General features: G+C 49.1%; 1 protein-coding gene across 2 annotated transcripts in view; it reads right to left on the bottom strand.

Moving 5' to 3' along the window:
* Nucleotides 1–11488, bottom strand: part of USP7 (ubiquitin specific peptidase 7) — a 55205-nt gene extending 43717 nt beyond the window's left edge. The window contains exon 1 of one of the 2 annotated variants that reach the window (XM_031687219.2): nt 10759–11488. In XM_031687219.2, the coding sequence (XP_031543079.2) occupies nt 10759–10837 (79 nt within the window). In that variant the 5' untranslated portion in view covers nt 10838–11488. Of the gene's footprint in view, nt 1–9967; nt 9987–10758 lie in introns of those variants that run through there. The other variant, XM_072942229.1, reaches the window with a different exon arrangement.
* Nucleotides 11489–18557: the final 7069 nt, after the last annotated feature.

Below are 18557 nucleotides of genomic sequence, written 5' to 3'. Positions count from 1 at the left end.
CATACCCAAAATGAAACAAGTATTTTAAGAATAAAAGGCCTTACAAAACTTATAGGACTTAAAAACTTCATCAAAAGAGAAATCTCAAGACTTAAGGTAACAGCCTCTAATTTCCAAGGAAATACTGGCCGTAACAGAAAACTTCCCAGATTTGTAGTATTAAATCTCCCTCTCCCCATAAAGCCCAAGGCAGTTAATAATCAACTTTAGCATAATCCTCAAGACTTTTAACAGCTCCCAAAGACCATGCTTGTGAAATCACGATCCCCATGACCTGCGTGAGCACGCAGCAGGAGCTGCCACCGTCAGTCACCCCCAGGACCTGCCTGCCCTTAACTTGCACCGCTGGCCACCATGCATCTTGAAGCTCAACTAGTCTCACCTCTAAAGATCATCTGCATTCTGAGTCCCCACCACTAGGATGCCCATGGGTCACTTACCTGCATCTTCTCCAGACACCCCCCAAATCGACTCGCTTGGAGATCTCAATGTTGCCAACCCAGTGGTGACCACATTCATTAGCAGTTACTGTGTGTTGCTGCTTTTAAAGTTGTGTATCTATCTCTTGTTTTAAAACTGTCAGGGAAAAGGGCCCAAAAGGAAAATATCTAGAACATGCCACAAAAACAATACCACGCAGCTAGCCGGCAGTTAATGAAGCAGTCAGGTTGGCCTCTTAGGACATCTCTCTCCTTTCAACCCCTGCCCAGTTGAGGAATCCGGGGCTCTGGCACCTCTGACCCAGTTTTCCTTCCACCTTGCAAAAGCTGCTGTCTTTGACAGATAACTTAGGCAACAGGAGGAGACAAATGCAGCTGGTCAGGACCCTGGGACAGAGCAGGGGTGCAGCCAGGTCAGTGACTTGTGTGGCTGGGAGGAGCTTCGGCTAGCTCACGCGTAGGTGCAGGGTTATGGCGGTGGGATGACCAGACAACTGAAGTGGATGGGGTCTGTACTTTGGTTGGAGGTGCCTGTAGTTAGGTCTGACCCTGTAGGTCCACAGAACTGGGTCCTCTGAAATGCAGTAAGCCTGTGCCCTGAGCCCTGAGCCCTGGCTGACAAGGCGTGAGCCTTCTCAAGTTCTGAACCTCTCCACATGCCCAGAACCCTGAATGGTTTGCTTTAAGGATGATTCACTTCAGCTCAGGATCTTATTATAACGTGTTACTGAATACTTGATTCTTAAAGGAAGGAGGCGTCTACCTTTAAAAACATCTGTTCTGCTCGGTATCATCTTCTGCCACCATATTCCACTTGCTGAAGGGTAGGTATGGTGGCCCCAGCTGGTTTCGGCAGTGAGCTACTTCCATGTTCAAAGCATGTGGTGAACCACACAAAACCCTTCAGGCTAGGAAGCCACTGGCAGCTTACCTCTTGTGGGGCGGTGAGGTAAGAACCGTGGGAGAAGGTAGCAGGTGTGTTTCAAGTAAAAAGCAGCAACCACTGCTTTGTGACCAATGCTGTCTACTGGCTATGACGAATTGCAAATTTCTGTGAAGCCAGATGCTGTGGGTTCAAATCCCACCTCTGCCACTGACCCTGGACAGGTTATTCAACTCACTCTGCTACATGATGGGGATGCTGCTACAGCTACTGTGGTAACGTGGCACGAGTTACCACAGGCACGGCCCTCCAATCCCGGCCTGGCGCAGGGAGGGTCCTCAGCCAGGGTCAGCTGCCACACACTCTTCCAGCCTCTGTGCGGCTCTCTAAGGTTCAAGGCTGGCTACATTTACTAGACGCCCACCAGCTGCCTCTTACCCACCTTCTTGGATCCTGTATTAGTTCCTGATGGATGCTGAAATAAATTATCACTAACTTACTGGGTTATACAACACACACTCATTCTTTTACAGTTTTGGAGGTCAGAAGTCCAAAATGGGCCTCACTGAGCTAAAATCAATGTATCAGCAGGGCTAGGCTCCTCTGGAGGTTCGAGGGGAGAATCTGTTTCCTTGCCTTTTCCAGCTTCTCCTTGGCTCCCCCTTTCCATCCTCACAGCCAGCAACAGTCTCCTCACATCACCCTACTCCAACCTCCCTCTTCTACAGGCTAAGGACCTTGTTATTATATGGGTCCACCTGGATAATGCTGGATAATCTCCCCATCTAGGGATCCTTAACTTACACCTGCAAAGTCCCTCAGCCATGTAAGCAAAAGTCATAGCTCCCAGAGATTAGGACACACACCTCTGTGGGCCATTATTCTGGGGACCACAGAGACTATCCCTCTAGCCACAGACTTGAAGATCCTAAGCCCATGGTTCTGTTCTTCACCTCCTGCCTCTGATCACACAGCCCCTTCTTTTCAAACTTAGCTATGTCACCTTCTCCGTGAAGCCTCAGCTGTCCCACCCCTTCCCCACTTGTCCTCGTCCTCACCTTCCTCAGTGGCACACCCCCTCCCTACTCCATCACAGCCCTCCCCCCACACAACTGAACCAGAGCATCCACCCCAGGAGCTGGTCAAGTGCAGGGGGCAGACAGCACTGCACCTGCCGGTCGGGAGAGGCCTCATCAATGCATACTTGATGAACAGCAGCACAGCTCTGCAGCCACGAGGCTGTCAGAAGCCATGAGCCCTGGTACTCATGGAAATCCAGACAAGACAAATCCGGGGGTGGGGGTGGGGGGACACAAAACCAAAGGTGCCTGCACAGAGCCTGCCAGCAGGTGTCCTCTGTGGACCTCACCCACAGGAAGAGCAAGTGTGGAGACATTTCAGCAATCTGACCTTCCCGTGACATCCAAGCATGGGCTGGTTTGTGTGCTGTCAAAGTAGAGTGTGGTGTCATGTGTCACATGGGACCTCCTTACAGTATGTACAATTTTAGGGTTAGGCGGTTGACTGCAACCCAAGTAAATATAACCCAGAACACATTTCTTCCAATGAAACATAATTTAGATATAAATTTATAGAATATAGTTGAGGTCGCCTACAGTTTGGAAAACTGCTTTAAGATCGCTCCCAGTCTTAGCAGTACACCCCTGCAGTACTGGATTCACACACTTATTAGTAAAACAAACATAAAAACAACTTGGATAAACATCATCCTCTATGAAAGGCAGGGATGCTATCCATTCAAGCAGGAACGTTACTTGAAAAACTAGTCATGTATGATGCGTTCCTTCCAAGTGTGTGTGTAAGCTTTTAAGAATGAGGAATTGCTATTTCACACAAAATTGTTTAATTCCAACAGTGGAATTACAAGGTTACAAGTGCAAGAGTACGTTTCTTTATATTAATGGCCTACACAGACTTCCAATGAACTGTATATTGTACAGTTTCTGCAATTTCCTCTTCCTATGTGTGTTTGTTCTAAATAATAACTGTTGTAATGTGACTTTAAGTTCACTGAATTTAATAATAAACTCAGGCTTGCATTTTGTATGTGTCTTTTTATTTCATTTCTTAAATAATTTGTTTGTACTTCATTTCTACAAAATACCGTTTAGAAACAGTCCACAATGGACTGGAAATTAAAGGAAAATAACCTGGTTCTTCACTAATAACTGAATAAAACCTGCTCTCTGCAGATTTGCCCAGGAACTATTTATTCACAAGTTTCCAAAGCTTTCACTCATTTTAATTTTGCTTTTCCAGGACACACTGTATCTTTCTAACATTCAGTGTGACACTAATGCTACCAGAAACACCTTCTAGTCCAGGATCCAAGGAGATTGTCTAGGTAAACTCTGGCCACTACACTTTCTGCACCGATGGACATGTGCTGTATCTGCTCACTCATGGGTGGCTACTGAGCACCTGAAATGTGGCTAGTCAGTTAAGGAATGGCATTTTTATTATCTTAAAATTGTTACCTTGAGGCTACCTTATTACACAAAACCTTTAGCGTCCTCCTACCCCCATATGTCATCTCTCCTGCCCCCATTGGAAAATGAGAGGCTGAGTGGCTTACTCGAGCAAGACGGGTCTTAGTAGGAAAGCGTCTCAGTTTGGTCTCATCAGTACCCCCAGGAGACCTGGAGTGCTCCGGAGAAACAAGGAATCCTCCGGTTAGCACAGGTAAGATACCACACAGATCAGGAGAAGCAGCCGCCGGCCACTGCTGCTCCGCGGTCAGGAGGGGGAGGGACTGCCCAAAGGCTGGGACTCAGAGGCCACAGCAACCTCACTCCACCAGCTAGTTCTGAGGGCGTTCTGCACGCCAGGCATTCCTGTGTGGTCGCCCTCTGTCCCTACAAGCCAAAGAAGAGGAAAGGCTGAGAATCTGGAGGGAGAATTCTTATGTGTCCATCAAAGATGGTTATAAAACAGCAACAGAGGTAGTGGGATGTTTTTAACCAATTCACACACAATTTTTTTGAATAATTTCTCCTCCAAGCTGACAAACTACCAAGCAAGCACTTCAAAATTACCTACCCTACACTATTTAAAAAGAAGAGCTGGACTATCTAACCATGTAAACATGTTAAGGAGCGTTTTATGTGTTTGTCTGAAAGCAGAAGTTGCACAGGGTCAATTAAGAGCCTTGAAATGTAATTTATTCCCCAACGTCACATTGATGAAACACACCTGCAACTCTAGATGATTAAGCTTAGTTCGTCCAGCCTATACGTGAGAGCAAAACCAAACGGTTCCCCTGGGAAAAGACCCACTCAACTCTTCCACAAAGTACCACGAAGGGGGTGGCAGGAAGGAGCCAAGAAGTCAGATCACCACCCAGACACCTGTGGCTACACCCTGGGTGTGATCAGCCTCTGCATACAGGTCACCCCAACAATCTCGTACAGCCCTTTCCAAACCAGAGGCCTGTTTAACAACTTGTTGCTTCCCCAGGGAATATTCTGGGGGCTGGTACCTCACACAGAACACTGCCCTCCCAGTGTCAGGCAAACCAATTTAGTCACTGGCATGGAATCAAAACCAAGAGAGGGCCTGGTTTCAAGTAGTCTGTGCCAGGCGGGAAAATCATACAGAACTGTTTTGGTCCCAAGGGAACCTCCTTCTCTATCAGATTCTCAAATGACCCCAAAAAGAAGGAAGGACCACCATCTTGAGACTCAGACACAGTACTCTCTCACATTTAGTCAAATAAAGCTCCTGATGACTGGGGTAGCTTGGGCTCCCTGGAAGGACACGTGAGCATTTCCGTGAATATCAGCAGCTGTGACCTCGTAACAGTGGTCCCAGACACAACATGTGGACAGCCCAGAGAGGGCCCAGCTCACACCCCGCGGTGAGCCCTCCAGTCCCTGTCCCCCTGGAGTGGTCTTCTCTTCCCAGCTCTCCTGGACTACAGATGACAACACCACCCCTCCAGGCGCGCTCTCCCAGAGGCCCCTCTTCCTCCCCATCCCCGGCTCTGCTAGTCTCACACTCAGTGGCGTCATCACCAAGTTCTGCAGGCATTACCTCTTGCCAGGTCGGTGTATTACCCTACATGAGAAACTTTCTAATTACCTCCCTTTCCAACCTCCAAGTTTAAATCACCAACCCTCTGGAGCAGGCCTGCTTCTCTTCAAGAGAATTTCAACACATCTGACTTCTCATTAGCTGAGCCATGTGTTAACTTACTACAAAAATGGCATAACTGGCTTTCTTGCCTACGCATGACACTTAAAATCCTGCTTCCTTCAACTTTCCTAAGTCCAAATTAGTTCAGAACAAGAAGTTTATGAAGCAGGTGACATTTAACATTTAACTCTGTCACAGTACATGTCAAGAAATACCTTGTTACAACTCAGGTCTCCAGAGTAAAAGTTGCCTTGGAAATCAAGCAGAAGTACCCAGGCTCCATACACCTCATGCAAAAAACCAGAAACAATAACCAACAAATTTTAGAATACGCAGACTTTCAGCGATTCACAAAGGTCCGTTAATTACCTTGTTTGGAAAACAAGTTCTTCCTTGCAAAAGGATCAAAAGTGCCACTGGAAGCAACTTACGTTAAAAGCAATAAAACTGAATTAGCAGCTATCAAGGCAATATTGGTTTATGGTTTCGGCTTTCTCTTTCACACGCTACCCTGCCCGCCTGCCATCTCCTTTGTTACTGTTTAGCCTCAAAACTGCCGTTTCCTGAATGAGTGTCCACCACAAATAAATTTAACACAAAAGGAACATAAGATGGGCATCTTCAGCACAAACAGTCCAGCAGGGCGGTTCACAGTGATGACTCCACAGACAGAAAGCAGGGCAGGAGGCTGAGGCCACCAGAGAGGGCCAGGGAAAAGGTGGCATCTGAACCAACCTGGGGTACCTGTCCTGTCTGTGCTCCAGGATGGCGGTGCCACCTACGCAAGTACAGGGCCCAAGGGCCAGAGCTGGACCACATGCAGCACCACTGTACGCTTGGAGCACAAAGCAGGCTGATGACTGATGGCGCAGACTGGGCCATGCGCCCACCCATCTACCTGGATGAGGAAGGTAGCTTGCCCGAGTCCCTATGAGCAGGGAAGTGACAGGGCAGCCCGTTTTTCACTGCTGTGTGGGGTCCAGGAAGAGTGGAAGCAGAGACCAGTAAGAAGGCTATTGCAAAGTCCCAGCATGAGGCAACAGGGGCCTCATTTAGGGTGGCGGGTGGAAAACCAAAAGGGCTTGGTAACAGGATGTGGGATTCAGAGACAAGAATTCAGGCCGACTCCCAAAGCCTGGAGGCTCAGTGACCCAGCTCCCCTGCTACAACCTGATTCTCACCTCAAATTCACCACAGGGTGCTCTCACACTAGTTCAACGACAAGAACACTCTCAGAAAAGGCTACCGAGCTGACCACTGTTCAGCAGCAGTCTCACAACGCATAACATCCATCCATCATGTTTAGTTTTTCTTAAAATAATATACCGTTAATCTTAAATATCTATTTAGGCACACCGAGCCCAGGATTTTATAAATGCTGCTGCTGAGATTGAGGTCGGTCAGCTTTCTTTCTAATCCTTGTTCGGATGTAATTGCTGTGGAAGCACCCAAAGCCGACCCGCCTCACCTGTGTGTTCCCCATCACACCGCCACCGACTGAACGTCTACGCTCACAACCGCGCACCCAGCACTTTACAAACGCTTTGTGCCTTCACCCTCACGACAGTCCTGCAGGATACGGCTGACCTTCCTTTTCAAGGATGCAGAAACTGAGGCACTGAGTGCTTCAGCAATGCGTGTGAGGTCACACAACAAGTGGCAAAGTCCCCGCTGAGACGCAGGCCTGGCACTGAGCCTGTGCTCCCACTGCACTGCCCCACCCTGAGTCTGAAGTCAATGGCTTTTTTCTCCCTTCCCACAAAACTGATTACAAAAAGTTAAAAAAAATCCAAAAAACAAAGGTATGAACTTTCTTCCAATATTTGCTGTTATCAACCTTTTGTTTACATATTATCAAAATCAGCAGCTTGGAAACATCAGGAGGGCTGATGCCTGTGGAGAGCAACTACCAATCCCGTCAGAACCTGACAGGCTCCATCTGAGTCAGGTGTTTCTAGGTTTGGCCTAATTTCTTCTATATTTCTGTATTTCTTCTGGGTTCTCCAAGCTGATGTTCAGCGCTTCAGCTGCAGCTCTGCAGCTGGCAGAGTTATTTTACCACCCATAGCTAATGTGAGAGGAAAAAATACTCTCATATTATTTGATTTTTGTCTTGTTACTTTGCTGTTTGAAAAGGAAATGTTTTAGATAGAATAAAATGCCCACGTGTAGTTTATTTGGGTGCGTGTGTGCAAGTGAATTCACTTTCCACTCCCAAACTTGCTTCAGCAGAAAAGTAACGTCTACCCACACAAGTTTGAAAGAAAAAGAAGCCCACCACTGCTGTCCCTTAAACAAAAACACACAGAAGGCAGTGATCGATTCTTTTCAGAAAATGCAGGCGACTCGTTGGTTTGCTCCCAGCTTCGTGTCCTGATAGCAGTAGTCGCAGTGTTGAACAAAAGTCAAACAAAACTGTCTGTTCCTATTAGTCTCAAAGATCACACTCTGACACAGAGACTGCTCACACGGGCAGAAGAACCACACCGGGGAACAAACATCAAGGTATTTACATTTGTGCAAGCCAGCCTATGCAGCAGAAGCAAGACCTTGGGAAAGCTTCCTGTCGACTCGAGGGGCATAAAACAGACCAGATTATCACCTCTCAAGTACTCAAGAGGGCAGAGGCCGGTGCAAGTCACTCCCTCAGCCCCTCGGCCTGCACCCACTCCGAGTTAGACTGTGAGTAAATAAACTGCCAAGCAAATTCATTCCTGGCCAGACCTAGTAACGCCACCACCGAAACAGTTCTACTTGCCTCCCAACCTGAAAACACACGATCTTACAGGAAGGCCTTAAAGGAAGGAAGCATGTGGGCCCGACCCGGATGAACTGCCAACACACACCCCCCTACCTTTTCCCTCTCTGCCCTTCACAACTTTCCTAACTGCTCAAAAAAGGACATTTTTAAAGTAACTAACGCTGAGCGCTGTTATTCTCCAGCAGATGTGCAAGGGCTGTGCAGAGTTCAAAGGCACATGCAACCCCTCTAAAGCAGAGCAGGTCGAGAGCAAACTAACACTGACCTGTTGATAGGAAAAAACCTGTCAACCAAACCAGTCTCCCAGGCTCCTTCGAAACCACCCAGTCCAGGAGGAGCGGGCAAGATGCTCCTCATCAACAAAGCCTTCCCTTCCTCAAGCTGGTCAGAACCCTGACAGCTCCCAGCTGCTGAATCTATAGGAATCAAGGCAAAACACCAAACAGGTGCAAGTAACTCACACAGCCTGGCATATGAAGTCAACCAGAGTCAACAGTCATTCCCACTCTTCTTGCATCAGGGGGTGCTCACAGTGTCAACAACCGTAAGCCCTACAAAGGCAAGGTTATCTTCTGGATAATCAATCTGGGACAGAAGCCCACTCAAAAACAAGACTTAAGTTTAAGGGCTCAGCAGTAATAAACTACAACCTTGTCATGCAATTTGAGATGCTAGTAAATTTGCAGATTTTAGGAATGATTTTGCCAAGACTTTGATATGAGAACAAGACTCCACGAGAAAATAGTCTTGAAAGCACGCATCGCCTTCTGAAAATTCTTCTCCCACTCTTCAACCCCCTCTAGTCTTAAAGTCCCTGAAACTTGTGAACATCAGTGTCCCCAGGGACCCAGTTCTGTATCAGAAATATACTCAAGTGAGGTCCGTGTTTATCAACTCACTAGTGTTCGGAGCACTTAAAAAGTTGTAAGAATGTACGTGGACACGGATATGCTAGCACTACTGGATTTTTGTCTTAACTGGGTGATGTTTCAAAAAGAGACTGAAAAGCAACCCTTCTTTTACGTGGCATACAAGGAATACACAAAATTCTCAGCAATGTGTTCCTTCAGCTCATTGGTTTAATGACACATGCCAAAAGCTCCATGGCATTACTGCCTCGCTGGGGCCAGGTGAAATAGACAGGCTGGTCCTTGGGGTGCACTCGGTTCTCCTGTCCCCCATTACTGGCCACTGTAAGTACCACTAGGAAGTGCTTTCTGCAGGCATTTACACCTTTGCCTTTTGCAATCGTGCAGGCCATTTTTTCAGTGAGCATCCAATTAGTGGCAGTTTACCTCTCACAGGGGAATACCAGTGTTCCCACCAACCAGGGTGCAGGGCCCCACACGTGTAGCCACCCCACAGGACAAATGCTGCTTTACCTGAACTTCCTCAGCGGCCCCATTCATTTATGCAACCCAGCATCACTTGCTAAAAGCACAAGAACAGAACATTCAATGCCCTGTTCATTCAGGTGCCCCCTTTTGACTCTTGCCTGTCTGTCCCCCTCAAGGTAGGTAAGGAGACTCTCTGTTAAGACTCCTCAGACTTTGCCCTTTTAAGTAGTTGGGGCCATGAGAAATAAAAAATGCCTTCCAGTGACCAACTTTGCTTTAGCTATGTAAGCCGAAGACCCTTTCCCCTCCAGTGTCTCTACACCAAATCTCTATCACCGAAGTACAGTACCCTGGAAAACTTCGGGTACACATGGACAGAAAATTACGTTACCTTTGGAGTCCAGGTTTGATTCGGACGTAGGTAGTCGTGGGCTGGGGGCTTTCACGTCGTTTCAAACACACACCTGGCCGCATGCTGACTGCGCCGCACACAGCCAGGTTATTAACTCTCCGAAAAACAGTTAACTTAGAGAAACGAAGAGCGCCTGGCACAGAACTCTGGGCCCGTCCAAAAGCTGAGAACCTCTGCGTTCCTTGCAGGTGTTTCAAAATGAAGCCCGACGCTAACAAGTGCTGTGATGAAGCGACCGAGGGCCGCTTCAAAGCCCCGGCGGCCTCTCCGGGGGAGCGCACGGGCGCAGGTGTGGGCGAGCCCCGAGCCTAAGGAGGTCTCCGGTTCCCCGACCTTACGGCCACGGCCAGGCCGGGCGAGGCAGGCCCCCGCGACGCCCCACCAGGGGGACGGTCCCCGGAGTCCGGCTCCCAGCCCGGACACTCGGCAGCCGCCAGCAGCCAGCAAACGCCTGCGTCCCTCCGCGGCCGGAGCGCCCTAATTTACAACTCCGGGCTCCCGGCGCTTTGTGCTGGCGAGGCCGCCCGGGTCCCGCAGGGCCACACAATGAGCTGGGCCGGGGGCCGCCGGCCGCCCCCCGCCCGTGGGCCCGGCATGACGGTGCAGCCTCGCCCCAGCCGGGCCCGCCGGGTCGGGGCGGCCAGGCCGAGGCCCGCGGCCGCCCGGGGCCTGGTTAAAGATGGCGAGCCCCTCGCGTGGCTCCCGCGGCTCCCCCCGACCACAATGGAAGGCGCCCCCAGGCCCCGCCACCGCCGGCCCGCGGGCCTCACCTTCCATCTCCATGTCCTCGGGCTCGCTCAGCTGCTGCTCGCCCGCTTTCTGCTGCTGCTGCTGCTGCTGGTGGTTCATGTCGGCCGCGGCCTGGGCCTCGCCTGCGGCCGGAGGCCGGGGCTGCGGGCCCGGCGGGCGGGCGGCGGCGGCGGCGGCGGCGAGCCGGGGCGGCGGCGGCGGCGGCGGGGCGGCCTCCTCCTCCTCCTCCCGCGCGTCGTCGGCGGCGGCGGCCCCGGGGCGGCCCGCGGCGGGCGGCGGCGGCGGCGGCGGCGGCAGGGAGACGCGCACGTACTTGCTCGCGATTCGCCCAATCTCGGCGCCGAGGCGGGCGGGCGGCCGGCGGGCCGGGCCGGGCGGCCTCGTCGCTCGCTGCGGCCGCCGCCGCCGCCGCCGCCGCCGCGGGGCCCGCCTCCCGCCGCCGGGGCCGGGGCTGCGGGGCCGCGAGCCGGCCGGGGGCGGAGGGCGGCCGGGCGGGGGCCGCGGAGTCAGCCCCGCCTCGGGCCGGGCGCGGCGGGCGGGAGGCCTGGCCGGCCGCGGCGGGCCTGCGGGGCCTGGGGCCGGCGGGAGCGGCGGCGGCGCGGGCGGGCGACGGGCCGGCCGCGCTCGGGGCGCTGCGGCCTCCGCCTCCTCGGCGTCGTCGTCGGGGCTCCGGCAGCGGACGCGGCGCCCGGCGGCTCGGCTCGGCTCTCTCTCAAAATGGCGGCGGCGTGAAATGTCACATCCGCATGGGGGGCCCGAGAGCGAGCGAGCGAGAAGAGCGGGAGGGCGGGCGCTGAGCCGGAGGGCGGAGCGGGAGGGCGGAGCGGGGAGGCGGAGCAGGGAGTGGCCCGCCCGCCGCCGCTGCTGCCGCCGCCGCCGCCGCCGCCGCCGCCGCCGCCAGGGCCCACTCGCCCGCCCGCCCGAGGCCCGCAGCGCCGCGCCCCCCGCGCCCCGCGCCCCGCGCCGCCTCGGCTTCTCTCCGGGTGCCCGCCTGGAGCCTCGCGGGCGGGCTGGGCCTCGGGGCGCTCCGATGCGGGCTACTTGGTCCCTCAGCCCTAGCGTGGCGAGTGGCCCGGCAGCTACCCCGTCCCGGGCATTTGGTCACCCAGAAAGCCCCGGCGGCAGTCAGGGGTAGGGGCCGAAACCCTGCGCGCAGCCGTGAGACCTCGGGCAGATAGATGATAACGCCTGTAGGCTCCCTGGAAGAGAACCCCTATCGGAGCGAGCGGTCAACGCCAATCAGCACTTGCTGGCATCATTATTACATACCCCTCTCAACCCATCTGTAATTTATTCACCCAGTTCTCTCCTCACGTGGGAGAACTTACTTTCTCACTATAGCCCAAACCAGAAACCAGGTTGGTTTAAGTCACTCAAAACCAGCCCAAATAGCTCTTCATTTGGCATTAATGTGCCCCCGTCATAGCCGCCCTATCTGGCTAACATCGTTCACCTAGGGCCACCCTCCTTCCCGGAGATACTCGGCCAGTATCTCCCATTCTGTCTCCTCCAATTCTTGAGAGACTGGTGATCAGGGTCTCAACTTCTTGATGACAACCAAGGCAGTGTGGCTGAAGAAGAGAATGGAGGAAAAGGGTATACATCTCTACATATTTGTGCCTCAAGGGAGAATATAATTTTGCCCCAAAATTTAGGCCAGGAAATTGTGATTCCTGTCCCACTTTCCATCTCCCTATCGTCTGTCTCTGCCTTTTCTCCAGTTTTCCCCCGTTTATTCACTGTCCATCTCCCCACCCACAAAAGAATGTTTTGTTCACTATGATATCCCAAATGCCTGGGACATAGCAAGTACTCAATACATATTTGTTGAATGAATGTATGATTCAAATGTGACTAGATCCCCAACCATTTCATACACGTGAAGGTTTCCCACCACTGAATTTCTTGCCAGACCAAAGCAGTGAGCAAAGGGAAGGAGCTATTTCATCAGGAATCAATCCCAGCCCCCGGGGTCACCCCCGATTCTGAAGAGGTGTTGTTATTCACACAGATTCTCACAAATGCTAATAAACAGTTCTCAGATGCAAAGGAATCCTTCTCTCCAGCTCTCTAGAGACTTGGGGGAGGGCAAAAGGAGCGCTCTGGTGGAGGTGGGGTGGGAGGGAGTGATAAATGTGCCTATCGAGTTCCACACTGGCCCACCTTATCTTCAAAACTGGGTTCAAAACCATCCAGAGAAGAGTAAAAGGAATGCCTTGCAGGATGGATAAATTAAATGTGGTATACTCATACAATAAAATACTATTTTGGCAATAAAAAACAATGGATAAGGCTTGAAAACACTGTGCTGAGTGAAAGATGCCAAACATAAAAGACTTTATAGTGCATGATTCCAATTACATCAAATGTCTAGAGCAGGAAAATCAATCTATGAAGATGGAAAATAGATTAGGGACTAGAGGGTTAAGGATTTGGGGTATAACTGCTAGTAAGTACAGGGTTTCTTTTGAGGGTGATAAAAAATATCCTACTTCTGATTCTGGTGATGGTTACACAACTCTGGATATATTAAAAACGATTGACTTGTGTACTTTAGATGGGTAAATTATATGGTGTGTGAGTCATATCTCAATAAAACAAATTTTTCTTTCTTTAAAAGCGTATCTTGCAGAGAATGAGTGAGGAAGACCAGAGTGGAGGCGGTTCATAGTCTAGATGAGAGATGAAGATGTACTGGACTGGGGGCGGGGGTGGAGATGGAGAAAACGGGTTAGTATGTTGCCAGGTCAAACTGGCTGGACTTGCTGATAGACTGAAGTTGGGTGGGAGGGAAACAGAAGAATCAAGCATCCCTCTCAGATTTCTGGCTTGAGCAATGGGGCAAATGATGGTGCCAGTTACTAACAGGGAAGATCTCTGGAGAGGCACAGGTCTGAAAGTAAAATTAAGAGCAAGGTTTTTTTTGGCTTTGTTTTGGGGAGTTTGGAGGGTTCTGTCATTTTTATTTGTATGCTTGTTTGTTTGTTTTGGTTATATTTGAGATGCCTGTTAGACATTATCCATACAGAGGTGGCAGGGCGTTAGTTCAACAGGAATCTGGGCTGAGGGGAGAGATGTGTGGAGATGGTATGAGAGCCTGGAGGTCACTTAGAGAGGTGGTGATAGAGCAGATTCGGGCCACATTCAGAGGCTGATATAGAGAGGGACCAGCAAAGCGGACGGTCTCATGGAGGCCCCTCCCCATTCACCTGGTCAGTCTGTCCCAGCACCTGGTTTACTTTTTCATACTACTTACTAGCATTTGCAATAATGGCAATTATTTGTTTGCATAGCGTGGTATGTAGAGTTCCACACTGGTCCCTAAGACCTTCAATCCAGGTGTTACTCCTATGGCTGTTATATTACACTGATGAAATTAAGGTTGCTAATCAGTTGAGTTGAGAGAGACCATCCAGTTTGGTCCAACCTAACCATCTCAGCCCTTTAATAACAGTGTTCTCTGGTGGCAGAGAGAAGGCAGAGATTTGTGGGATGAGAGGAGGTTCTCTGTTAGTGAGATGGAGGGGCCACATGGAAGGACCTGAGAGTAGCCTCTGCAGAATAAGGGAGAGGCGCACCAGCCTGAACACCGAGACCTCAGAACTAAATTCTACCAATAACCTGAATGAGGTGGTCCTTCCCCAGAGCTGTCAGAGAGCCCATCCATTGGCTTTGGCCTTGTGAAACCCAAGAGGAGAGCCCACTAGAGCTGGCCTGCTCTTCTGATCTACAGAACAATGAGAGCCATACATGGGTGCTGTTTTCCACCTCTAAGTTTCTGGTAACTTACTGCACAGCAATAGGAAACAAACACGCAGAAATAATGTGTCCCCTCCTGGGAAACAACTGTCTTTCTCACAGCTCTATCCTCAGTACCTAACACAGTGCCTGGCACATGGAACATAGCAGATGCTCAATAAAAGACTGAATGACCTAAATGCCCAACAGATGAATGGGAGAAGATGTGGTATGTATATGTGTGTATAAATGGAATATTACTCAGAATAGTAAGAGAAAGAGAATGAAATAGTGCCATTTGCAGCAACATGGATGGACCTAGTGATAATCATACTAAGTGAAATGAGTCAGACAAAGATAAATACCATATGATATCAGTTACATGAAGACAAATATATGACATAACATATATGTAGAATCTAAAAAAAAATGACATAAATGAACTTATTTGCAAAACAGAAATAGACTCACATAGAAAACAAACTTATGGTTACCAAAGGGGAAAGTAGGGGGAGAGGGATAAATTAAGAGTTTGGGATTAGCGGATACACGTGCTACTATAAAATAGATAACAAGGACCTGCAGTAGAGCACAGGGAACTATATTCAGTCTCTTATAATAACCTATAATAGAAAAGAATCTGAAAAAGACAAATATGTATAACTGAATCATTATGCTGTACACCTGAAACTAACATACTGTAAATCAGCTATACTTCTATTAAAAAAAAAATGAGCAGAACAGTGCTCACACACACACACACACACACACAGATTGAATGAATGCTTTCACCTCAGTTAATGCTTAATAACTGCTAGCTAGGAGCTAGGGGGCTGTCCAGGTACCAAGGTGGGGAAGACAGTGCTCGATGGCATTCACGGTTTCTCATACAGACTTCCGCAGGGATTCAGTGACAGCACGTCTTTGCTCCTGCCATGCCCGTCTAGGCCACCATGGCTACTAGAACAGCAAGACCAGTGTCCTTTGAGGCCTACCAAGCAGGCCTGGACTCAATTATCCCAGAGGCTTGTCCCAGTCCATTTTGTTTCCTTCTTCCCCTGGTGGGATTATGTCCGCCCTTAGCTGTCAAGCGCCCCTGCACGCAGAAGGGGTGTTTGTGGAAGAACTCCACAGAAGCAGCGCACCAGCTGAAGAAGGCCAGCTTCCTGGGAGGTTTAATGTTAAGGTGCCTCAAAGGATCTGCCTGGAGAGCTCCAAAGGGCAAGAGGATTTAGGGCACTAATTTCCCTAAAACTCAAACAAACAGGAAAGGCACAGGTTTGAAAGTAAAATTAAGAGTAATGGTTTTTTTGGCTTTATTTTGGGGAGTTTGGAGGGTTCTGTCATTTTTATTTGTATGTTTGTTTGTTTGCCAATTTTTAAATATTTCACAACCCCTACCCTGGTTCAGAACCTGTCTCCTTCTCTGGTCCCTGGCTTTTGGGAGAGACAGAAAACCGGGGAGACAGGAACCACTGGAACAGCTGCCTTGTCATTAGGTGGAACCAAGCGGAGGGAGGAGCCACCCTATCATTACTCTCCTAGCAAAACATATTTTGCTGCTCCCAGGGCCTATGCCATGACTCGGCATAAACAGCCGCTTAGTTGTTCTTCTTGAGAACCAGAATACTTATCTACCTGGAAGCTATGTTGGTCAGGGTCTAAAATGATTTAACGGAAGTGTCAGAGAAGAATGGGAATGACAGGCACTTTTTGTTTTTTATAGTGTAATTAAGTTATAATCCATACCTGGACGGATGACCCAACCTTCCCCCAGCCATGAGGTTAGTGAGGATGTAGGCTTAGAGATAAAGCACCAAGGTCATGCAGCTTGTAAGCAGGCTGGGAGGGTAAGGGGCTTTAGGATGCAGAACCAGATGATCCAGGTTCCACAGGGGATCTTGCAAACTTGAACTTGGGAAATTGACTTAACCTTTTTGGACTCAGGAAAATGGGGAGGGCAGTTTTCTACCTAAAAGGGCTGTTAGGGAAACCAAATGAAAAGATTAAGACTGCTTGAACATGTATCTATCCATCATCCAAAGATTGTGAGATGGTTCTTGTAAGATTGAGGGTGAAAGAGATCCCAGACCCACCATCCTTTCACTCAAAACTGTTCACAGACTGAGTACCTACTATGTGCGAGGGATGGGGCTGCCTGAGTTTAAACGAATGACAATATGACCATGGGGTGGCTAATTAAGTCACGTGGCCAGCATTCTTTTAGGCTGTGAGCCGGCAAAACATTAATGCCTTTACAGCAAGTTCTTTTCTAGAATGACTGCTCCCAGTCATGGGCAGCCAACGGTGCCTTCTTTTCCTGGTTTTTTTTTTTTTTTTTTCTCTTTCTTTCCTGTTTGAGTTTCAGGGAAATTAGTCAAACTATTACCACTCCTCTTGGTCAGACCCTCTTAAAAGGATAAGAATAAGGAACAATAGGATATTTTCAATTATGTCATTTTGAAAAGAAAAAAACCAAAACCAACTTAAGCGCTTGGTTAAATAGCACTTACTGGGAAGTGGGGACTTTTCCAAACACTTCATGTTACCTAACTCTAATTCTCACGACAACCCTGTGAGGCCAGTGCTCTGATCCCCATTTTACAGCTGAAGGCACTGAGGCAGTCTCCAGGTTAAGTAACTAGCTCAAGGTCACACAGTTGTAATAAAGAAGCCCAAATTTGAACCCAAGCAGTCTGGCTCCAAATACCACAATAGAAGAATATTAAGAAGAGACTCACTTGATACCCCACATGTGAGGTGCCCCTCCCCCACTGGAAGCATGAATCAGGAATCTCAGTTTTCTAACTGTGTTTACACCACCTTCTCAGCCACGTTAGCTGAGAACACATACAGGCCACCTTTCAGCGGCACTGCTCTTGAATTATGCAAAGTCTTCAGGAACCATCCTTTGCTTTATTTCCTGAAAGCCACTTCAGAATAACTTTTTCTCCCCTCCTTGCGCCTGGCAATTCCAAATCTTGGGACACAGCATAATGGCTGTGATGGGAAAATTCTGTAGAGCTTTCTTTTTTTTTTAAGAACTTTTTTTGGGTACAATTTATTTAATTAATTTATTTGGGAGGGTAATTAGGTTTCTTTCTTTCTTCCTTCCTTCCTTTCTTCCTTTCTTCCTTTCTTTTTCTTTCTTTCTTTATGGAGGTACTGGGTATTGAACCCAGTACCTTGTTACATGTTAAGCATACACTCTGCCACATTAGCTATACCCTGCCCTCTCTCCTTTGCTTTAAAAGGCAATCAACTCTGTATTTTCATTTGGCCAATATTATAAGTCTAGAAGTTTATCACATTAGGAACATTTGGGGGTTGTAATTAGGTTGATTTATTCATTCTTAGAGGAGGTACCGGGATTGAACGCAGGACCTCACACACGCTAAGCATGTGCTCTACCACTGAGCTATATCCCCCCACCCCATCACATTACAAACATTCTTGACAGAATTTTCTTAGCACGAACTGTAAACTAAGTAATAAGTCCTCAAAGAGCAAGGTAACATGCTTTATGTTTGAATATCTTAATCCCCGCAATCAGGTAAGAGCAAAAGTAATTGCTCATGTTTATTGAGAGCTTCCCCGTGCCAGGCACTGGTCCAAGGGCTTACATTAACTCATCCATTTCACCCCCTCAACCACCCTGTGAAATAAAACTGTCATGCACTCCTCTTTACAGGAGAGGAAACCAAGGTACAGAGAAGGAAGGTGCTCAGAGTCTCAGAGGTAATAAAAAGGGAATGGTTTCTTAATATAGGTTAAACGTAGACTGGGCACCAGAGTGACCCAGCTATGCCACTCCTTGGGATGGACCCAAAAGAATTAAAAACAGGGACTCAAACAAAAACTTAGAGACACATGTTCACAGCAGCACAAATCACAATAGCCAAAAGGTGGAAACAACCCAAGTGTCCGTGGACAGATGAACAGAGTAACAAAACAGCAGTATATCCCACAATGGAATATTAATCAGCCATTAAAAAGAGGGAAGCACTGACACCTGCTACAACATGAATCAACCTTGAAAACATTGTGCTGAGTGAAAGAAGCCACCCACAAAAGACCACGT

The sequence above is a fragment of the Vicugna pacos genome, chromosome 18, assembly GCF_048564905.1.
Source record: "Vicugna pacos chromosome 18, VicPac4, whole genome shotgun sequence".
Lineage (NCBI taxonomy): Eukaryota > Metazoa > Chordata > Mammalia > Artiodactyla > Camelidae > Vicugna > Vicugna pacos.
The sequence above is the reverse complement of the archived record's forward strand: the minus strand, read 5'-3'. Positions and strand labels throughout refer to the sequence as shown.